Here is a 22,731-nt window from a genome sequence, read left to right on the forward strand (position 1 = left end):
CCACATCAGGTTAGGTCTTCATCAGGGCACTGCATCCACATCAGGTTAGGTCTTCATCAGGACGCTGCATCCACATCAGGTCAGAACTTCATCAGGGCCCTGCATCCACATCAGGTTAGGTCTTCATCAGGGCACTGCATCCACATCAGGTTAGGTCTTCATCAGGACGCTGCATTCACATCAGGTTAGGTCTTCATCAGGACGCTGCATCCACATCAGGTTAGGTCTTCATCAGGACGCTGCATCAACATCAGGTTAGGTCTTCATCAGGACGCTGCATCCACATCAGGTCAGAACTTCATCAGGGCCCTGCATCCACATCAGGTTAGGTCTTCATCAGGGCACTGCATCCACATCAGGTTAGGTCTTCATCAGGACGCTGCATCCACATCAGGTTAGGTCTTCATCAGGGCACTGCATCCACATCAGGTCAGGACTTCATCAGGGCGCTGCATCCACATCAGGTCAGGACTTCATCAGGGCCCTGCATCCACATCAGGTTATGTCATCAGGGCACTGCATCCACATCAGGTTAGGACTTCATCAGGACGCTGCATCCACATCAGGTTAGGTCTTCATCAGGGCACTGCATCCACATCAGGTTAGGTCTTCATCAGGGCACTGCGTCCACATCAGGTTAGGTCTTCATCAGGACGCTGCATCCACATCAGGTCAGAACTTCATCAGGGCCCTGCATCCACATCAGGTTAGGTCTTCATCAGGACGCTGCATCCACATCAGGTCAGAACTTCATCAGGATGCTGCATCCACATCAGGTTAGGTCTTCATCAGGGCACTGCATCCACATCAGGTTAGGTCTTCATCAGGACGCTACATCCACATCAGGTCAGAACTTCATCAGGGCACTGCATCCACATCAGGTCAGGACTTCATCAGGGCCCTGCATCCACATCAGGTCAGGACTTCATCAGGGCCCTGCATCCACATCAGGTTATGTCATCAGGGCACTGCATCCACATCAGGTTAGGCCACCAAGACACTGCATCCACATCAGGTTAAGATTTCATCAGGACGCTGCATCCACATCAGGTTAGGACTTCATCAGGGCACTGCATCCACATCAGGTTAGGTCTTCATCAGGACGCTGCATCCACATCAGGTTAGGACTTCATCAGGGCACTGCATCCACATCAGGTTAGGACTTCATCAGGGCACTGCATCCACATCAGGTTAGGACTTCATCAGGGCACTGCATCCACATCAGGTTAGGACTTCATCAGGGCGCTACATCCACATCAGGTTAGGACTTCATCAGGGCAATGCATCCACATCAGGTTAGGACTTCATCAGGGCGCTGCATCCACATCAGGTTAGGTCTTCATCAGGGCACTGCATCCACATCAGGTTAGGTCTTCATCAGGGCACTGCGTCCACATCAGGTTAGGTCTTCATCAGGGCACTGCATCCACATCAGGTTAGGACATCATCAGGATGCTGCATCCACATCAGGTTAGGACTTCATCAGGGCACTGCATCCACATCAGGTTAGGACATCATCAGGATGCTGCATCCACATCAGGTTAGGACTTCATCATGGCACTGCATCCACATCATGTTAGGACTTCATCAGGGCACTGCATCCACATCAGGTCAGAACTTCATCAGGGCCCTGCATCCACATCAGGTTAGGTCTTCATCATGGCACTGCATCCACATCAGGTTAGGTCTTCATCAGGACGCTGCATCCACATCAGGTCAGAACTTCATCAGGATGCTGCATCCACATCAGGTTAGGTCTTCATCAGGGCACTGCATCCACATCAGGTTAGGTCTTCATCAGGACGCTACATCCACATCAGGTCAGAACTTCATCAGGGCACTGCATCCACATCAGGTCAGGACTTCATCAAGGCCCTGCATCCACATCAGGTCAGGACTTCATCAGGGCCCTGCATCCACATCAGGTTATGTCATCAGGGCACTGCATCCACATCAGGTTAGGCCACCAAGACACTGCATCCACATCAGGTTAAGATTTCATCAGGACGCTGCATCCACATCAGGTTAGGACTTCATCAGGGCACTGCATCCACATCAGGTTAGGTCTTCATCAGGATGCTGCATCCACATCAGGTTAGGACTTCATCAGGGCGCTGCATCCACATCAGGTTAGGACTTCATCAGGGCACTGCATCCACATCAGGTTAGTACTTCATCAGGGCACTGCATCCACATCAGGTTAGGACTTCATCAGGGTACTGCATCCACATCAGGTTAGGACTTCATCAGGGCGCTGCATCCACATCAGGTTAGGACTTCATCAGGGCACTGCATCCACATCAGGTTAGGACTTCATCAGGGCGCTGCATCCACATCAGGTTAGGTCTTCATCAGGGCACTGCATCCACATCAGGTTAGGTCTTCATCAGGGCACTGCATCCACATCAGGTTAGGTCTTCATCAGGGCACTGCATCCACATCAGGTTAGGACATCATCAGGATGCTGCATCCACATCAGGTTAGGACTTCATCATGGCACTGCATCCACATCATGTTAGGACTTCATCAGGGCACTGCATCCACATCAGGTCAGAACTTCATCAGGGCCCTGCATCCACATCAGGTTAGGTCTTCATCATGGCACTGCATCCACATCAGGTTAGGACGTCATCAGGGCACTGCATCCACATCAGGTCAGAACTTCATCAGGGCCCTGCATCCACATCAGGTTAGGACTTCATCAGGGCACTGCATCCACATCAGGTCAGGACTTCATCAGGGCACTGCATCCACATCAGGTTAGGACTTCATCAGGGCCCTGCATCCACATCAGGTTAGGACTTCATCAGGGCACTGCATCCACATCAGGTCAGGACTTCATCAGGGCACTGCATCCACATCAGGTTAGGTCATCAGGACGCTGCATCCACATCAGGTTAGGACATCATCAGGACGCTGCATCCACATCAGGATTGGATTCCATAAGATAAATCCCCAATGATCCCTTCTCAATGTGACTAATAACACATATCATAACCTGAGATTAGAAGCAATGTCAGACAATATCACTTCACTAAAAGAGTAGTAGATGCTTGGAATAACATTCCAGCAAATGTGTTAAGTCAACAATAAGTGTAATAATCCCTAAGTCCCTATTACACGGAACGATTATCAGCTGTATTCGGCCGATAATTGTCCTGTGTAATGCTGCGTTTACACGTAACGATTATCGTGCGAATTTGCGCGATAACGATCGAATTCGAACGATAACCGTACGTGTAAATGCAGCGAACAATCAAACAACGAGTGAGAAATCGTTCATTTTGATCTTTGAACATGTTCTCAAATCATCGTTGATCGTTCGCAAAAAATTTGCAGATCGTTCTGTGTGAACAGTTGTTCGCCGATTTAACCAATGTGTGAGATAGGCTTAAGTAATCGCAAAACGAATTTTCCGTCCGATATATCGGTACGTCTAAACACTGATCGTTAAGGAAAAAAAACTTTACTTCGACATCGTTAATCGTACGATCGGGCCAATTATCGTTTCGTGTAAACGCAGCATAATAGAAGGCAACGATCAGCCAACTTGAGCGACGTCGGCTGATCATTGCTGTTGTTTGTCTTTCAACATGTTGAAAGACAAACAAGTGTGATAGCAGCGATCTGCTGCCGTCGCTCCGGGGAGGCTGCAGACCGCCGATATCCTCCATGGGCTGCCCGGACAATCTAGTGATCCCTGCGCCCCCCCCCGCACTCACCTGCTCGCTGCCGCCGAGTGTAATAGTAGTGGCAGCGAGCAGGAAAAGAGGAGCAAACGAGCGCTGACAGCCCGGTGTACTAGGGGCTTTATGGTCTGTTCACATGTATAGGATCTGCTGCAGATATGAATGTAGCTAAACGATGGACACTGCTGCAGATCCTGGACATAGGAATGGGCCTGTATAATGTGAACGGTCAAGGCCTAGACGTTCAGACCCTCACAGATCTCTAATATCAGCCAGACGTGCTATGCGCTTATCTCTCCGGCTCGCTGTGATCTCACAGTCCCATAGACTGATAATGGAGATGGTCTCTTGTAGCTGAGATTACAGCCAGTTAGATGGTGAAGCACACAGCTGCACGCTTCTTCCAGCTCATTGCAATGACCAACCAGACCTCCACTGTTAAAACTTTTTTACATGTCTGTCAGGGACAGGGACACTTTAATACTATGTTCACACACTATACAAACAACAGTGTAAACGGCCATTGTTTAGCGCTACCTATAGCCGGAATGAATAATCATGATCATTAACTCCAGACGCAGGTTGCATTAAACAATGCCTGTTCATGGCGGAGAGGCCGTTGTTTGTACACCATGTGAACATAGCCTAAGGGTGGGTTCGCACTACGGAATCCGCACGGATAAGTTCCAGCAGATTCCGATTTTTGTACCCGCTCGCAGTGGCGCATGTCTCCGCCTGTGCCATAGATACCATTCTGGGTGGGCCGATTCCAACGTCCGCCAAAAGAATGGATATGTTGGTTTGACAGAGTGGTTTAACGTGAAACGTGCGTTAGTTAAGGAGGTACAGGGGTAGCAGGTATTGCACCTGGATGGGCCTATTTCAGCATTGGATTGTTACAGTGTTGCAGTGGAGGGATTGGGTGCACTCTGCACTTTATATACTTTTACTGTATGTGAAACGCCTGGAGTCGTGGATCCTCTGTACCGTCACTAGCGATGGCATAAACCGCACCAGGGAGCGGAGTCTAAGGGGCCGCTGGTCTTCACAAGGCGGGATGGGCTTGCTGCGGCAGGCGACCCCCAGGTCGCTACCCCTGGCTTGGTTTGCTAGTGTAGCAGGAGCAGTAGGCAGGTGATAGTGCTGGCAGTGGTCAATAGGCGTAACCGCAGGTAACAGAAGCAGTACACAGGAACAACGGACTAGGCAGCGGGCCCTTCGGGCTGACAGGGATCTGAAGGAGGAGCCCCGGCACAGAGCAGGAGATGGGGCAGCAGCGGCGCGGTGAGAGGTATGTGCCCCGGCCACGGATGTAACAGTATGGCGCGTTTTTTGCTCCAACTTGCTGCTGATATTAATCATGTTTACATGTACATCCAGCGCCATTTATTTATAGCGTTTGTATCATTACCTTGCACGATTAGGCTGGGTTCACACTACGTATATTTCAGTCAGTATTGTGGTCCTCATATTGCAACCAAAACCAGGAGTGGATTGAAAGCACAGAAAGGATCTGTTCACACAATGTTGTAATTGAGTGGACGGCCGCCATTTAATGGCAAATATTTGCTGTTATTTTAAAACAACGGCTGTTGTATTGAAATAATGGCCGTTATTTACTGTTATATGGCGGCCGTCCACTCAGTTTCACCATTGTGTGAACAGATCCTTTCTGTGTTTTTAATCCACTCCTGGTTTTGGTTGAAATATGAGGACCACAATACTGACTGAAATATACGTAGTGTGAACCCAGCCTCATATAGTGTGTGTGTATATATATATATATATATATATACACACACACTCCCCCCCCCCTCCCTTGGGGTTTGTTGCCATGTACTCCCTTGTCATACATTTTTAATATTTTAATGCTATGTGGAATTATTGAATAAAGGAATAAAGGATCATATGCAATATACATATGTCCAGTATTTATTACTAGGTATAACTATAGGCTTTTTGCTTTGGTTATCAATATACTGGGAGAGCAGCAACAGCTACTACTATAGTTACTGAATGTACAGGGAGAGCAGCAACAGCTACTACTATAGTTACTGAATGTACAGGGAGAGCAGCAACAGCTACTACTATAGTTACTGAATGTACAGGGAGAGCAGCAACAGCTACTACTATAGTTACTGAATGTACAGGGAGAGCAGCAACAGCTACTACTATAGTTACTGAATGTACAGGGAGAGCAGCAACAGCTACTACTATAGTTACTGAATGTACAGGGAGAGCAGCAACAGCTACTACTATAGTTACTGAATGTACAGGGAGAGCAGCAACAGCTACTACTATAACTAGTGACTATACGGGGAGAGAAGGAACAGCTACTACTATAGTTACGGCCGGTCTCATACGTTGTGTGAACATAGCCTTAAAGTTAATTGGTAAAATCTGCATCTCACAGTGAACAGAACCTCATCCACCAGGTGTGAACAGAACCTCATCCAGAAGGTGTGAACAGAACCTCATCCAGAAGGTGTGAACAGAACCTCATCCACCAGGTGTGAACAAAACCTCATCCACCAGGTGTGAACAGAACCTCATCCACCAGGTGTGAACAGAACCTCATCCACCAGGTGTGAACAGAACCTCATGCACCAGGTGTGAACAGAACCTCATCCAGAAGGTGTGAACAGAACCTCATCCAGAAGGTGTGAACAGAACCTCATCCAGAAGGTGTGAACAGAACCTCATCCAGAAGGTGTGAACAGAACCTCATCCACCAGGTGTGAACAAAACCTCATCCACCAGGTGTGAACAGAACCTCATCCACCAGGTGTGAACAGAACCTCATCCACCAGGTGTGAACAGAACCTCATCCACCAGGTGTGAACAGAACCTCATGCACCAGGTGTGAACAGAACCTCATCCACCAGGTGTGAACAGAACCTCATCCACCAGGTGTGAACAGAACCTCATCCACCAGGTGTGAACAGAACCTCATCCACCAGGTGTGAACAGAACCTCATCCACCAGGTGTGAACAAAACCTCATCCACCAGGTGTGAACAGAACCTCATGCACCAGGTGTGAACAAAACCTCATCCACCAGGTGTGAACAGAACCTCATCCACCAGGTGTGAACAGAACCTCATGCACCAGGTGTGAACAGAACCTCATCCACCAGGTGTGAACAAAACCTCATCCACCAGGTGTGAACAGAACCTCATCCACCAGGTGTGAACAGAACCTCATGCACCAGGTGTGAACAGAACCTCATCCACCAGGTGTGAACAGAGCCTCATCCACCAGGTGTGAACAGAACCTCATCCACCAGGTGTGAACAGAACCTCATGCACCAGGTGTGAACAGAACCTCATGCACCAGGTGTGAACAGAACCTCATCCACCAGGTGTGAACAAAACCTCATCCACCAGGTGTGAACAAAACCTCATCCACCAGGTGTGAACAGAACCTCATCCACCAGGTGTGAACAAAACCTCATCCACCAGGTGTGAACAGAACCTCATGCACCAGGTGTGAACAGAACCTCATGCACCAGGTGTGAACAGAACCTCATCCACCAGGTGTGAACAGAACCTCATCCACCAGGTGTGAACAGAACCTCATGCACCAGGTGTGAACAGAACCTCATGCACCAGGTGTGAACAGAACCTCATCCACCAGGTGTGAACAGAACCTCATGCACCTGGTGTGATCAGAACCTCATCCACCAGGTGTGAACCGAATCTCATCCACCAGGTGTGATCAGAACCTCATCCACCAGGTGTGAACAGAACCTCATCCACCAGGTGTGATCAGAACCTCATCCACCAGGTGTGAACAGAACCTCATCCACCAGGTGTGAACAGAACCTCATCCACCAGGTGTGAACAGAACCTCATCCACCAGCTGTGAACAGAACCTCATGCACCAGGTGTGAACAGAGCCTCATCCACCAGGTGTGAACAGAACCTCATCCACCAGGTGTGAACAAAACCTCATCCACCAGGTGTGAACAGAACCTCATGCACCAGGTGTGAACAAAACCTCATCCACCAGGTGTGAACAGAACCTCATCCACCAGGTGTGAACAGAACCTCATGCACCAGGTGTGAACAGAACCTCATCCACCAGGTGTGAACACAACCTCATCCACCAGGTGTGAACAGAACCTCATCCACCAGGTGTGAACAGAACCTCATGCACCAGGTGTGAACAGAACCTCATCCACCAGGTGTGAACAGAGCCTCATCCACCAGGTGTGAACAGAACCTCATCCACCAGGTGTGAACAGAACCTCATGCACCAGGTGTGAACAGAACCTCATGCACCAGGTGTGAACAGAACCTCATCCACCAGGTGTGAACAAAACCTCATCCACCAGGTGTGAACAAAACCTCATCCACCAGGTGTGAACAGAACCTCATCCACCAGGTGTGAACAGAACCTCATCCACCAGGTGTGAACAGAACCTCATGCACCAGGTGTGAACAGAACCTCATGCACCAGGTGTGAACAGAACCTCATCCACCAGGTGTGAACAGAACCTCATCCACCAGGTGTGAACAGAACCTCATGCACCAGGTGTGAACAGAACCTCATGCACCAGGTGTGAACAGAACCTCATCCACCAGGTGTGAACAGAACCTCATGCACCTGGTGTGATCAGAACCTCATCCACCAGGTGTGAACAGAATCTCATCCACCAGGTGTGATCAGAACCTCATCCACCAGGTGTGAACAGAACCTCATGCACCAGGTGTGAACAGAACCTCATCCACCAGGTGTGAACAGAACCTCATCCACCAGGTGTGACCAGAACCTCATCCACCAGGTGTGAACAGAACCTCATCCACCAGGTGTGAACAGAACCTCATCCACCAGGTGTGAACAGAACCTCATCCACCAGCTGTGAACAGAACCTCATGCACCAGGTGTGAACAGAACCTCATCCACCAGGTGTGAACAAAACCTCATCCACCAGGTGTGAACAGAACCTCATGCACCAGGTGTGAACAGAACCTTACCAGCCACTTTCTTCAGCTCCGGCAAACAAAAAAAAGCAAAAAAGTAACTTATTAACTTCAGCAAATATAGAGAATTAGCCAAACTCTCCAATGTAAAGTGCAATGGGAGCCTAGTAACATCCGGGATCCAGGGTCCCCCCACAGCCTAGTAACATCCGGGATCCAGGGTCCCCCCACAACCTAGTAACATCCGGGATCCAGGGTCCCCCCACAGCCTAGTAACATCCGGGATCCAGGGTCCCCCCACAGCCTAGTAACATCCGGGATCCAGGGTCCCCCCACAACCTAGTAACATCCGGGATCCAGGGTCCCCCCACAGCCTAGTAACATCCGGGACCCCCACACTCTGGTTACACCCAGGACCCCCCCTCACACCCAGGACCCCCCCCCCCCCCTCACACCCAGGACCCCCCTCCCCTCACACTCTAGTTACAGTTCACATGCAGCAACACTACTAGTCTTTTGTTCTGGGGTTTTATTTCCATTCATTTGCACACAGCTCGGTGTCTCCCCCTCCCCTGCAGCCCTCCCATCCCCATTGTGTTGCTGCTGCCCATGGGGGGAGGGTCCGGAGAGACCACAGGAAAGTTGCAGTGTTGTTGCCCTGAGCAGCATGGACAGCACAGACTACATTTCCCAGACTCCCCCGCGGCCGCTGATCAATAGTCCTGCTTATTTGAATAATCTGTGAGTTTTTTTGGACTCGGGCCAATCAGCTGTCAGGAGCCCATGATAAATCGCAATGCATTATTGATAATCATAATTACAGCGACATGCGCAGTGCCACCTGAGGGGCAATTACCCGACTCCTGGAATTTGTTGTGAGGAGAATAATTGGCTGTTTGCCTCCTGATGCTCGGACCATGTCGCGGCGCAAGCAAGCCAAGCCCCAGCAGCTCAACTCCGAGGGGCAGCCGGGGGCGAGCAGCGGTGAGTACCGGGACACACCGGGAGGTACCGGGACACACCGGGAGGTACCGGGACACACCGGGAAGTACCGGGACACACCGGGAAGTACCGGGACACACCGGGAAGTACCGGGACACACCGGGAAGTACCGGGACACACGCCGCCCTCACCGCACCAGCTCTCTCTCTCCCCCGCTCTCTCTGCTCCCGGTCTCTCTCTCCCCCCCGGGCTCGGCTGTGTAGCGGTTGTTGCTTCTCCCGGTTGGGGACGGTGTAACAAGTTGTGTGAGGAGCCGCCGCCGCACCTGCTGCCCGTGCCCGGACGCGGCTTGTCTCCCCGGGGGCTGTGGATGGGGACGCGGCTTGTCTCCCCGGGGGCTGTGGATGGGGACGCGGCTTGTCTCCCCGGGGGCTGTGGATGGGGACGCGGCTTGTCTCCCCGGGGGCTGTGGATGGGGACGCGGCACTTTCTGGGAGTTTTTAGGGTTCTGTTACTACTGATATAACTTTATGTATAACGCGTGCGGGTGACTGGTGTGCACAGAGCTCTGCGTTATTGCGGGTGACTGGTGTGCACAGAGCTCTGCATTATTGCGGGTGACTGGTGTGCACAGAGCTCTGCGTTATTCCTTGGGCTGGTGACTGGTGTGCACAGAGCTCTGCGTTATTCCTTGGGCTGGTGACTGGTGTGCACAGAGCTCTGCGTTATTCCTTGGGCTGGTGACTGGTGTGCACAGAGCTCTGCGTTATTCCTTGGGCTGGTGACTGGTGTGCACAGAGCTCTGCGTTATTCCTTGGGCTGGTGACTGGGGGTGAGTGTCCCGCCGCCTCCCTCAGTGTTGGGGGTCGCTGCCCGCGGTGATGTGTTTGTAGGGGACAGACCCTTCCCTCCTCGTGCTTGGCCCGGTGTGTTCTATATTAGCCCGGTGTGTCGTACACCATCCCGGGAGCCCGTATATTAGTCCGGTGTATTGTATATTAGCCCGGTGTGCCGTACACCATCCCGGGAGCCCGTATATTAGCCCGGTGTGCCGTACACCATCCCGGGAGCCCGTATATTAGCCCGGTGTGCCGTACACCATCCCGGGAGCCCGTATATTAGCCCGGTGTGTTGTATATTAGCCCGGTGTGTTGTATATTAGCCCGGTGTGTTGTATATTAGCCCGGTGTGTTGTATATTAGCCCGGTGTGTTGTATATTAGCCCGGTGTGTTGTATATTAGCCCGGTGTGCCGTACACCATCCCGGGAGCCCGTATATTAGCCCGGTGTGTTGTATATTAGTCCGGTGTGTTGTATATTAGCCCGGTGTGCCGTACACCATCCCGGGAGCCGCCGTTCCCAGCTCTCCGAGAACCATCACGCTTCATGATGCTGCCGGACGCTTCAGGGATCCTTATACTATGGCGCCACCTTGCGGCGGCTGTGGGGTATGACACCCCGTGCACCTCGCCGCTTTCTGGGGAGTCTATTTAACACCTTTTTGACTTTACTTTTTTTCCGCTGAGGAATTTGTCACTTTTTGTTTTTCACGGCTAAGCTTCAGCTGAATTTGCGTCCGTATATCGGACCCTCCTGTGAGAACAATGGCTGCTCTCTTCTCCAGGTCAGGAAATGGGCAGGGAGAGCTCTGCGTACAATGCTCCGCAAGTGGCCGCATATAATCTGCTGCCCCCATGTATCACCCTGCTCCATCTGCCCCAGAGAGAGATGCCCCCCCAACCCAAAGCTGCATGTCCGGTGAATATATATATATATATATATATATATATATATATATATATATTCTCTAGAACATACTTCTATAGGGGAGTGTATATATTATATAATCTACCACTTCTATTGGGCTGTGTGTGTATATGATATGCTTCTAGTGTGTGTGTTCTAGAGATATATAGCGTCTCTTCAAATATCAAAAACTTTTTTTTTTTTTTTCCATTTGCATACAAAAAACAATGTTTCAGCCCTTTAAAGCATACTGAGCCTTTCTCAAATATATATATTATATCTCTCTCTAGCCTGGCCCTTTCTCTCTTGTAGCGCTGGTGTCCACATGCCCCCTGTGCGGGTGATGACTGACTTGCTTCTGTAACCTTTGCCGCCTCCTGTGGGTGGTAAGCTGATGTCAGGCTTACAATTAGGGTTCCTACAATTGACCTTGGCAGCAGGGTTTGTGTCCCCTTCAGCCTTTGCATGGCGTGCAGCCTGTCTACAAGTTTGTGAGCCCGGATTTGGATGCATTTTTATTAAACTTTGGCCGTTTGGTTGCAGTATTTTTGAGTTTTGTAAGTATTTAGTTCTGGCTGTATTGGGCCGCTGTTGGGGATTCTGGTTGTATTTGGTGGGTGGGGTTCTGGTTGTATTGGGCTGCTGTTAGTGTGTGTGTGTGTGGGGGGGTGTTCTGATTGTAGTGGGCTGCAGTGGGGATTGGGGAAAGGCTTCCCTTCTGTAAACACATTAGCATAACTAACAATGGATTTTCCCCCTCTCTCTCCAATCCATTTGTTGGTGATTTAATCTAAACCCCTGCTGACTTCACTGCATTCTTCTCACTTATTGGATAACTAGATGCTGAGAGATAACATTCCACAAATTCAGGGGTGGAGAGATGGCCAAACAGACGAACTTTCTGGATCTCTGCTTTTATCATTAATGAAAGGGCCCTTCCCCCTGCCCTGTGCACCACTATGGCCATGGCTCTAGTTCTGCTGTGTAGCCAAATGTTACAGTGCTGGGTACAGGACAAAAGCCATGTGCCCCTGCTCTTCATTAGTATTCCTTTGTGTTGCTTTCCACCCAAATTACCTGAGTCAGGAGAACAGTGACTAAATACATTATGATCTAATAATATTAATGCCCTCTTATAAAGCTTCTGCACTTTCTTAGTAAAATCTTTAGCTGCTGATTGTGAAAGCTGTCCTGTGGTTTGCTATGTACGCTAAAGCTATAATGGAATAACGGGGGTCTGTTCTGGTAGACTCCACAGGTGGTGGCGGAGCACGTGCTTTGCACTAGGACATGAGCCTGAGGATATTTCTGATATCTTTTATGTCCCAGCAAGTGGCTATAGCTGAGCTCAGGCAATGTGCTCGGGTTAGACCAAGGCAACATGTGGTTGTGTGTCTGTAATGGGGAGATTACATTTCCCCCCCCCCCCCCCCCCCCCCCTCCTCTCTCACTGGAAACTTAAACCATTGAGTGATGCATGTGGAATAGCATAGGGTGTTGGTGCTTTGACGTCAGAATTATCTCATTACTGGTTGCTGTGTATTTTACTTTCAGTGGTGTTTGCAGTAATTTTGTGTGTCGGGGGGGGGGGTATAGTTTATGGTATTGAAACAATGTAAACCTGTATGACTGGTAGTATCGCCCATTGTGGATTCTAGGACAAAACAATAGAGCAGTGACCTCTTGGTTTATTGGTTTGGATTAAGACTGTGTGTGGTAGCTGTTGGTTTTTTGTTTTTTTTTTTCAGTGAGGAAGTTTATGCACACTACTATAATCCCTTATAAATTGTCATGTTTGTGTCTGACTATTGATGGGATATATATATATATATATATATATATATATATATATATATATATATATATATATATATATATAATAAATTATTGTATGTAGTGGATTTACTGACAAGATGGCTCACTTTTCTTTTATTTGTTTTTATTTAGCTGACGCTCAAGACTGTCCAAGCGATACCGATGGAGAGAGAAGTGTGAAGCGTTGCAGGATAGAAGAGACGCATGTCTGTGAAAAATGCTGTGCCGAGTTCTTTGACCAGTCAGAGTTTTTAGAACATAAGAAGAACTGCACCAAAAATCCACCAGTCCTGATCATGAACGTGGGTGACGGTGAGGGGACACCAGAGGTCTACCCCACAGCGACAGCTGAAAGTGGTGATGCCGAGCCTGCCGAGAGTAAACCCCTACAAGAAGGACTCTCAAAGAGCTCCACCGTTTTAGCAGAGAGGATGGATGGAAAAGTGGACTCTGCAAATAAAATGACTTCTCAGTCTGCTCCTAAGGCTAATGGGTTTGGCTACCTGCCTAAAACAACTGTCTCCAACACTAATGTGACTCTGCAAACTATCAATACTACTAAAGTAGCTGTTAATCAACACGCGTCAGATGGCATCTGTAATCCAGCAAACAGCGCCAACACCATACCAATGATTCTGGAACAACTGGTATGCCTGCAGCAGCAGCAACTTCAGCAGATTCAGCTTACGGAGCAAATTCGCATTCAGATAGCTATGATGACTCCTAACTCCTTGCACCCTTCCATAGCTGCAGCCACTGATCCCCTCAAGGCATTAGGCGCCCATTTATCCCAGCAGCTTACGGCTGCTGTTGCCCTAATCGGACAGAAAGCTGGAACGCAAAACTTGACACTCGAGACTCTTAAACAATCCAAACTACCTCATACCACCATACCTGTGGCAGCATCGGGGGCTGTGCCAATTCGACTCTCAAACTCTCTTATAAAGCCGGAGGTCACAAGGGGAATTCCTACTTCTGTTTCCCGATTCACAAACCCTGTCCTACCTCATTCTCCTGGAACCGTCATCTTCCAGAATCCCCTTGGTGTGACTGATCCAGCAAAAAAACTGAAAAGCAAGTTTCCTGGTGTTACTATGGCCGAAGGGAAGCCCAATAATGAGGATCAGTTCTTTAGGCATAAATGTAAGTTCTGTGGCAAGGTTTTTGGCAATGACAGTGCGCTGCAGATACACCTGCGTTCCCACACTGGTGAGAGACCATACAAGTGCAACATTTGTGGCAACAGATTTACTACGAAAGGAAACTTGAAGGTTCATTTCCAGCGCCACAGAGAGAAGTATCCCCACATAAGAATGAACCCATATCCTGTTCCTGAGCATCTGGACAATGTCCCAACAACAACCGGGATCCCATATGGGATGTCTGTCCCGCTGGATGAATCTAATGTAATTATCGATACAAAACCTGGAGTGACAAGTCTTCCCAGTTCTGGGTTAACCACATCAAATGTGGCTAGTTTAGGCGACTCCTCAGGAGCCTCTCTTCCATTAAACCTGCAGTCCAAGCCATCGCCAGGCAGCGAAGGTGAATCTGTGTCATCTGGTGTAGTCGGCCATGAATCTGGCACTGATCAGAGTCTAAATTCTCCATCTGCAAGTGAGCAGGGATCAGAAACAAGCAAGCTCCAACAGCTGGTCGAGAACATTGATAAATCTGGTTCCGACCCAAACGAGTGCTTGATATGTCACAGAATTCTCAGCTGCCCAAGCTCCCTTAAAATGCATTACCGCACCCACACTGGTGAGAGGCCATTCAAATGTAAAATCTGTGGCCGTGCCTTCTCAACCAAAAGCAACCTCAAAACACACTATGGTGTACATCGGGCAAATACGCCATCAAAAGCGCAGCATTCTTGCCCAATCTGCCAAAAGAAGTTTACCAATGCAGTGGTTCTGCAGCAACACATACGAATGCACATGGGTGGCCAGATTCCAAACACACCAGTTTCTGAAGATGCTTGTGAAGATGCTGACATTGATTCGTCTATGAATGATGAGAAGAATGGAGATCTGAATAGCCTTACTGATGACATTGATGATATTGATATGGAAGAAGATTCTGAGCTTGGAGATGGGCCTTTGGGTTCTAAGCCACCAACACCACAAAGTGAAGTCCAGGCAGGGTCCCCAGCACAGCTTTCGGAGCACGCATCTCAGGATAATGCCCTGCCACTATCACCTGCCTTAAATTTACAGAGGCAAAACAGTGTAAAATCCATAGACAATGGGTCATTGGAAAGTGATGGCCAGACCAATGACTCCTCTTCTGTCGGGGACCAAGAATATCAGAATGGCAAAAGTCCAACACAGTCCGAGTTGAGAGGATTCTCTCCAACAAACAGCCAAGATGACAGCCTTCCATCCAAGTCACCACCTTTGTTTAATGGCCACGATGTGCTAAGTGCGTCTAGTAAGGCGGAGAAGTCGGAGAATGGCTCCAATGACACAGAGGGTGATGGCGCCTTAGACCTAACAAATTGTAACCTGGTCCGGAAAATCAAGGAAGAACCAGGGCTGCACCATAATGGAGACTCTGGTAAGTAATAACTGCTTTAAAGAACTGTCACCCCCCCCCCCCCCCACCCTCTCTTTCCCCAAGCTACAGTATTATGTAAGTAGTTTAAAAGATGCTGATTCCCAACCTGTCCTCCCCTCCTGCTATGAGCCTAGCAGTCTTCATTATATCATTTTTAGTCCTCTATACATCAGCATGTGCCGTTTGCAGCAGGGAAATATAAACGATTAAAAATTTGAGTGAATCATTGTCTCTTAAACTGTTTACTGACTAGAGTAGTTTTTGTGGTTTCCCTTTTTTTTTGGGGGGGGGGGGGGAGAAACTATCTTTTAAAATCCTAAACTACTTTAGTGTAAGAGTACATCTCTGGACTAGCTAAAATGGCTTATAGCTTGTATAAAACTCCATGGCGCTGTTTAGTTTAAAGCGCGTTTTGGGGCCATTTGTGGAAGAGTCCTTCTTGCTCTGTGCATGCACTAGTGTTTTTAACTTGGTCTGGATTTAACAAGTATTCATTGTTCTGCAGGCAGGAGTTCACATGTGTACATTGGTCCACCCCCAACCCTTATTAAAGTGGAAATGCCAACAGATCGGGTTCTAGGCACGACACAGTTCATCACACCATCAACTCTGTCACCTGGGATTACTCCTCTTATTGCCCCACAACGCCGCTCTGCTAAGCAGCATATATGCCTTACATGTAATAAGAACTTTTCATCGGCAAGTGCGCTACAGATTCATGAGAGAACACATACTGGGGAAAAACCTTTTGCATGCACCATATGTGGTCGGGCTTTTACAACTAAGGGAAACCTAAAGGTAAGAATTACTTTCCACATAAAAATGCACCCCTTTAAGTGGTTAAAACTTCCCTAAAATCTGTCTGGATATTTGGTTTCCCCCCCCCCCCCCCCCCCCCCCCCAACATTGCATTGCTTAGAGTGGTCTGACCACCCGCAAATATCCTCACATTGACGAAATTTCTGTGACTGGAAATCCATTCTTCTAGTCCAATTAGAGAGCTTTTATATAGAAGAGTTGTAGACATCTCTGCATGTGACTTAGTTTCAAGCATCTAATACTATAGATGATGGGCGTGAGACGCAGTGTATAAACTTTGCTGAATCCCCTCCATGCTATATCTTGTAGCCTCCTGATATGACTTTCTCTTTGTAGAAACCTAATAGTAGCATTATTAACTTTCTTTTCTGCCTTCCCTAGGTGCATGTGGGGACACACATGTGGAATAACTCTGCTCGCAGAGGACGGAGACTTTCCATGGACAACCAAATGCCTGCCCTGGGAAATGATTCAAAGAAAGTGGCTGAAATTTTTCCAAAGTATCTTGTTCCTCCTGCAGTCGGCATAGATCCAGCTGTATGGAATCAATATGCTACAGTGCTTAGCAATGGCCTGGCCATGAAGACAAACGAAATCTCTGTGATCCAGAGTGGAGGCATTCCTTCACTACCGGTCAGTAATGGGGGTGCTCCGATCATCAGCATGGCCACGGTCTCAAACATTGATGTCTCTCAGTCTGGTGGAGGTCAGAGCATGTCTGAGATGGAGGAAAAGACTGTGGAAAGTGCACCAAAACACCAGTTCTCTCACTTTATGGAGGAAAACATAGCTGTAAACTAGTAATGCCAAAATGTGTAACTAACATTTAGATGGCTGGGACCTGCTGCATCTTTCCTCTGGTTAGATCTTCTCTCTGTGGGGGTTCCTATAGACAGACTTGGAGCTTCTCTATCTGGTACTGGAGTACGGACAGCGCATCCATAAATAACTGAAATAACCGAGGACTTCCTTTGTCACAGGACTCTTGTTTGTTTTTGTGTTTTTTATTTTTTATTTTTGTTTCCCCCCCCCCCCCCCTTGACTCCATAAGGCAAAAAAGAACCGCTTACCTCCAGACTGAATGTTACATTGAAAACTTTGTGTCTGATTAGTCCTCTTTAACTGTGTGGGTACAAATTCTGGAATATCTGCCATTTTTTATTTTTAAGACTAGATATTTTTTTAAGTCTTGAATGTAGTTTTTACTGTGCATTGAGGACCCTCCGAGTGCATCTGAAATCAGTTGCCGTTCCAGTATTTCCAATGGTGGTTTTGTGGTGGTCTTTCTGGGATTAGACCACTGAGGACTTCTTTACACGTGTGACAATGGCTTCTTCTTCAATGAGCTTTAAGTGTTGTCTGTAATGATGAGCAGTATTACGTTTAGTCCACGTTCACCTGTGTTACAGTAGTCTTTTAAGTTATCTACCTCATTATTTTGTTCTCTTCTCTGATTCTACTGGAAACTCTCCAAGCACTGAAATCTACTTCTCTTATGTTGTGCTATGAATTTTCCTCTTCATCTACTGTAGGGGAGTATATGTATTTATGTAAATATAAAACTTGAGTCTGGGACACATCATGAACCTAAAGAGTTGTAACTTTTTTTTTTTTTTTTTTTTTTCCCCTCTTTTTGAAAGGCCAAAAAACCTGCGCAAAATACCAAAAAAATCTATTGCACGTAGCTTGTTTCAGACCATTGCCGTTTTGTGCCTTTCTTGATGGACTAGGAATCCTGAACACAATAGTTCCTGTTTACATTGTAAAATTGATGTTGCAAAAGGCATTCCAGTGCCAAGTCTCTGCAATGTGAATGTATGCCTTTTTAGGAGTATGTAGTGTTTCGGCATCTACTGAATGTATTAATATGAATTATTTTTTTTTTTTTTTTTCTCTCCCCCCAACTTGAATAAATTTTTGGGATAGCTTTTTCTCATGAAAGTTTTTGTCTTTACTACAGCACGGTCTATATAAACTGTGACTACCTCCAGGCACCTGTGCTATATGTGGTTGCTGTCCTAGCCCATTGGTGGTGTGATCTTACATTTGGGCCCTATATTATAGTAATGCTTTTATTTGTATAGCACAAACTGATTCCGCAGCATTGTACACCGTTTTGGTCCCTATCCCCATGAGGCCTCATAATCTGTATATTTTAGGAATACTGGCAGTCTTAATACCCACCATAAAGTACATTGATTTTGGGGGGGACAACATATGACTTGTCTTATTTGGACTGAATGCAGTAAACATATAGCTGCTGGGGTATTGCTCAGCGCAGTTTCTGGTAAATCCTTTATTGAACATGCAGTGCGCTGATCTGACCCGTCCTCTTGAATGCTCATCTAGAGAGACGTCACTGCAGAGCACAGCCTGCATATTCAAAAGGGGCACATTGGTGCACTGAGGGCTGTAGTCCCGCTCCCAGTGTGTCAAATTACCTAAATTGCATATTAAATAAACCTTAAGATATACTTAAAAAAAAAATGGTGCCAAGGATAAAAGTGAGAAAATTACCCTTATTTTCAGTGTCCCCCGGCCCCATAAGAACACAACAGAAGATTAGTTCTCTAATTGTGTGAAATTGCCATGTCTAAGTGTGCCATAAGTATGTGTGAATGAGGACTTAGTTTACCCCAAACTAAGTAGAGAGATTACTATTTGGTTACCAATCTAGATTCAGAGTCTAAACCAGGGATGGGGAACCTTTGGCCCTTCAGCTGTTGCAAAACTACAATTCCCATCATGCCTGGACAGCTAAAAGTAGGTCTATAGCTCTGTGTTATCACAGCAGATTTTAATTCTAATGTGAATGTAGCGGAAACTTTCTTTAGCTAATAATAAAGACTTCATGCTTACCAGCTCCCATTCCTCTGGTCTGCTTCTCCAGGTCCGCTCAGCCAATAGGTGCATTCTGCCGCCGGTGTCAGTGATTGGCTTAGCAGACGTTCGGCGACACAGGGCCCAAAGAAGCAGACTGGTGTGTGCCAAAGGGACAGGAGATTTTTTATTTATTTTTTTTTTTGCCTGTCCTTTCACTTTGTCCAACAAAATTCAATAGACTTAAAAGTAGCCACTCCCAAAAAGTTGTTGAAAGCAGTAATTATTCGACCTAAACTAATGTACAACGGACACCAAAGTATGTTAAAAAACAGCCATTGAAAATTGTGTGCACGTACCCTTAAAGTGTACCTGTCCGTGAAGTCTGGATCCATTGAGACGTGCGATCCATTTGCCATTGGAACTTTGCGAGTCTGTACTGGCCACGACTCCAATTACTGACCTGGCGTGGTGATCTCTATAGATATCTGAACTTCCAATTGCAAATGAATTTCACGCAGCAAACTTAGGGGGTATTCCACTCCCTGTGAACTAGCTGCCTTGGTGGAAAATATGACAAACATGCTATGCTTACCTTTCCATACTCCCCCAGTGCCGTCCTACATTATCTTCGCGTCCCTGGCTGAATGATCCCACCTCCGCTTCCAAGGCAGTAACAGCCCGCTCAGCAAATCACTGACTAATATGGGACAGCACCGTGGCCAGTGATTAGCTGGACAGGCTGCCGCTGCCAAGATGAGATTGCTCAGCCTGAGATACACAGACGATGTAGGATGACCCGGGGAGCACAGAGAATAGCATGTTTATGTTCTCTAGTGCGGTAGCAACATATTAAGTTTAATTTGAATGGGCTACCCCTTTAACCTCTTAAGGACATATGACGTACCCCTACGTCATATGTCCTCACTTGCACTTCAAAGCGGGGCCGTGCGGCGGCCCCGCTTTGAAGTGCCGCGATCCCGGGTGCCGCGAGTAGCCCGGGACCGCTGCTATTAGCAGGCACGGTCTGATCGCCGTGCCCGCTAATTAGCTAATCGGAGGCAGCTGTCAAAGTTGACAGCTGCCTCCGATTACCGGAGGCAACGTTTCCCTGGTGTCTAGTGGGGGAGATCGCTCCTCCGGGACCTTGTCCCGGAGGAGCGATCTCCGTTACTGATGCCGGCCGGGGACGCGTCCAAGATGGCGCCGTCCTCGGCTCGGCACTAGTTCGTTTTCGGCTGCAGCAGCCGAAAGCAAACGAGTGCCGATCTCATGGATCTCTGCAGCATATCTATGCTGCAGAGATCTCAATGAGAGATCCAAGTGTATATACTAGAAGTCCCCTAGGGGGGCTTCTAGTATATGTGTAAAAAAAAAAAAAAAGTGTTAATAGTAAAAAGCCCCCTCCCCTAATAAAAGTCAGAATCACCCCCCTTTTCCCAGGTTTTAAATAAAAGTAAACAAATAATAAATAAATAAACATGTTTGCTATCGCCGCGTGCGTAATCGCCCGAACTATTAATTAATCACATTCCTGATCTCGTACGGTAAACGGCGTCAGCGCAAAAAAATCCCAAAGTGCAAAATTGCGCATTTTTGGTCGCATCAAATCCAGAAAAAATGTAATATAAAGCGATCAAAAAGTCGTATATGGGCAATCAAGGTACCGATAGAAAGATCACATCATGGCGCAAAAAATGACACCTCACACAGCCCCATAGACCAAAGGATAAAAGCGCTATAAGCCTGGGAATGGAGCGATTTTAAGGAACGTATATTGGTTAACAACGGTTTGAATTTTTTACAGGCCATCAGATACAATATAAGTTATACATGTTATATATCGCTGTAATCGTAACGACTTGAGGAACATGCATAACAAGTCAGTTTTACCCCAGGGCGAATGGCGTAAAAACACATTTCCCCCAAATAAAAGAAATGCGTTTTTTTTTTCAATTTCACCACACTTTGAATTTTTTTCTGGTTTCGCAGTGTACTTTATGCAAAAATTCAGCCTGTAATTGCAAAGTACAATTAGTGACGCAAAAAATAAGGGCTCATGTGGGTTTCTAGGTGGAAAAATGCAACTGCTATGACCTTTTAAACACAAGGAGGAAAAACCGAAAACGTAAAAACGAAAATGGGCCATGTCCTTAAAGGGTTAAGATTGAGCTGAAATCAAATATAATAAGTAATATAACTGGGTCATCTGGTCATAAGAACGTAAAGCGGGCATGGTTCTTAATAGATGACCTCGTCATAGCAACGTTTTCAGCATTCAGACCCTAAAAGATCAGGAGAACAAGGCAGGAGTGGTCTAAGGGCCCTATTCCACGGGATGATTATTGTTAAGTTGTTTGAATCTAAATGATAATCGTTCGGTTGAATAGCAGTTAACGATTAACAACCAAACGAGAAATCGTTTAATAAGACCTGGACCAATTTTTATCGTTGCTCGGTCGTTCACAGTAGTGACGACAAGACTACCACAAGAACGATAAGTAACAATTATCGTTCCATGTAAATGGGTGAACGATTTCAGGTCTTTCGCAATAGCGGTCATTTGGATCATTTATCGGGAACGATAATCGTCCTGTAGAATAGGGCCCTAAGTTTAGCCCATTCTCTCCCAGCTGCATAATGTAATTGTATAGGGCAGTCTCGCTCACTTAGACACAGAGAGGCGCCCGTCTGATTGGTTAGTCCAAACACTCCTGATCACGACTGATTAAAACTTTTGAAGTGTATCTGGGACGTTTCTGAAATTTTGTAAAACGGCAGGTGTGTGCTTGAATGTGTTCAGAAATCAACATGTTTTTTTAGATTGCATCAGCTTCTTCAGGGGTGATATGAAAAAGCTACGTGTCTTTTTCTGCTACTCTGGAAACATTCAGACACTTGTAGCACAGATGCAACTCCTGGATCTCCTGCAGTTCATAACAGGCCTGTAATATGATCCTCTAACTCCTAAGATGCACATTGGGCTATGGGTGTTGTGTAATATGGTCACCTGACAGATCTAAGAAGGTCCCTAACCAATACCTGATGGTAAGATAGCGTTGTGGGGGTATGTGCTTATATCTGTGTGAAGCTGTAATTGTGATCAGGGAGACACATGGTACCTCTCATATCTGTCTGTACTGCCACAACTTTTATGCTTTTATTCTATAGTATGAATCAGAGGTGTTCCCAAGCTACTGAAGTGCAGCAAGCTGTAACGCCTCTCATTCCTCCCTCGCGTACCTGACCCTGCTTGGCTCTCACCTCTCAGGTGTCGGTCAAGCAGGGAAGGGAGTGATCAGACGTTTGTCAAGCTCCTGAAAAGCTGAGACTGTAAAAGCATTTGCTATGTTCTGGAGGCATAGATTTATGAAGGGCCCTAGGTGTCTCCTTGTCCTAACAGCATCTACCAGTTGCAGT

At 47.2% G+C, this 22,731-nt stretch overlaps 1 protein-coding gene across 2 annotated transcripts; it reads left to right on the forward strand.

Annotated features, from left to right (window-relative positions):
- The first annotated feature begins 9,483 nt into the window (after positions 1-9,483).
- On the forward strand, positions 9,484-18,387 carry SALL4 (spalt like transcription factor 4). Of its 2 annotated transcripts, XM_069952697.1 has the most exons (4): positions 9,484-9,597; positions 13,249-15,672; positions 16,178-16,470; positions 16,873-18,387. In XM_069952697.1, exons 1-4 carry the CDS (start codon positions 9,531-9,533, stop codon positions 17,290-17,292), a joined length of 3,204 nt encoding a protein of 1,067 aa, XP_069808798.1. In that variant the 5' UTR covers positions 9,484-9,530; the 3' UTR covers positions 17,293-18,387. The 2 variants fall into 2 exon arrangements, with proteins under 2 accessions (XP_069808798.1, XP_069808799.1); XM_069952698.1 differs by lacking the exon at positions 16,178-16,470 and having other exon boundaries at positions 16,873-16,986.
- The last annotated feature ends 4,344 nt before the right edge of the window (positions 18,388-22,731 follow it).

Source organism: Dendropsophus ebraccatus, chromosome 14 (genome assembly GCF_027789765.1).
Source record: "Dendropsophus ebraccatus isolate aDenEbr1 chromosome 14, aDenEbr1.pat, whole genome shotgun sequence".
NCBI classification, from domain to species: domain Eukaryota; kingdom Metazoa; phylum Chordata; class Amphibia; order Anura; family Hylidae; genus Dendropsophus; species Dendropsophus ebraccatus.

Excerpts from the sequence above, each read along its gene's own strand:
- SALL4 (XM_069952697.1), top strand. The coding sequence starts at position 9,531 with ATGTCGCGGCGCAAGCAAGCCAAGCCCCAGCAGCTCAACTCCGAGGGG. Across the intron at positions 15,673-16,177 it reads GCACCATAATGGAGACTCTG|GCAGGAGTTCACATGTGTAC; the intron begins GTAAGTAATAAC and ends ATTGTTCTGCAG. Across the intron at positions 16,471-16,872 it reads CAACTAAGGGAAACCTAAAG|GTGCATGTGGGGACACACAT; the intron begins GTAAGAATTACT and ends TGCCTTCCCTAG.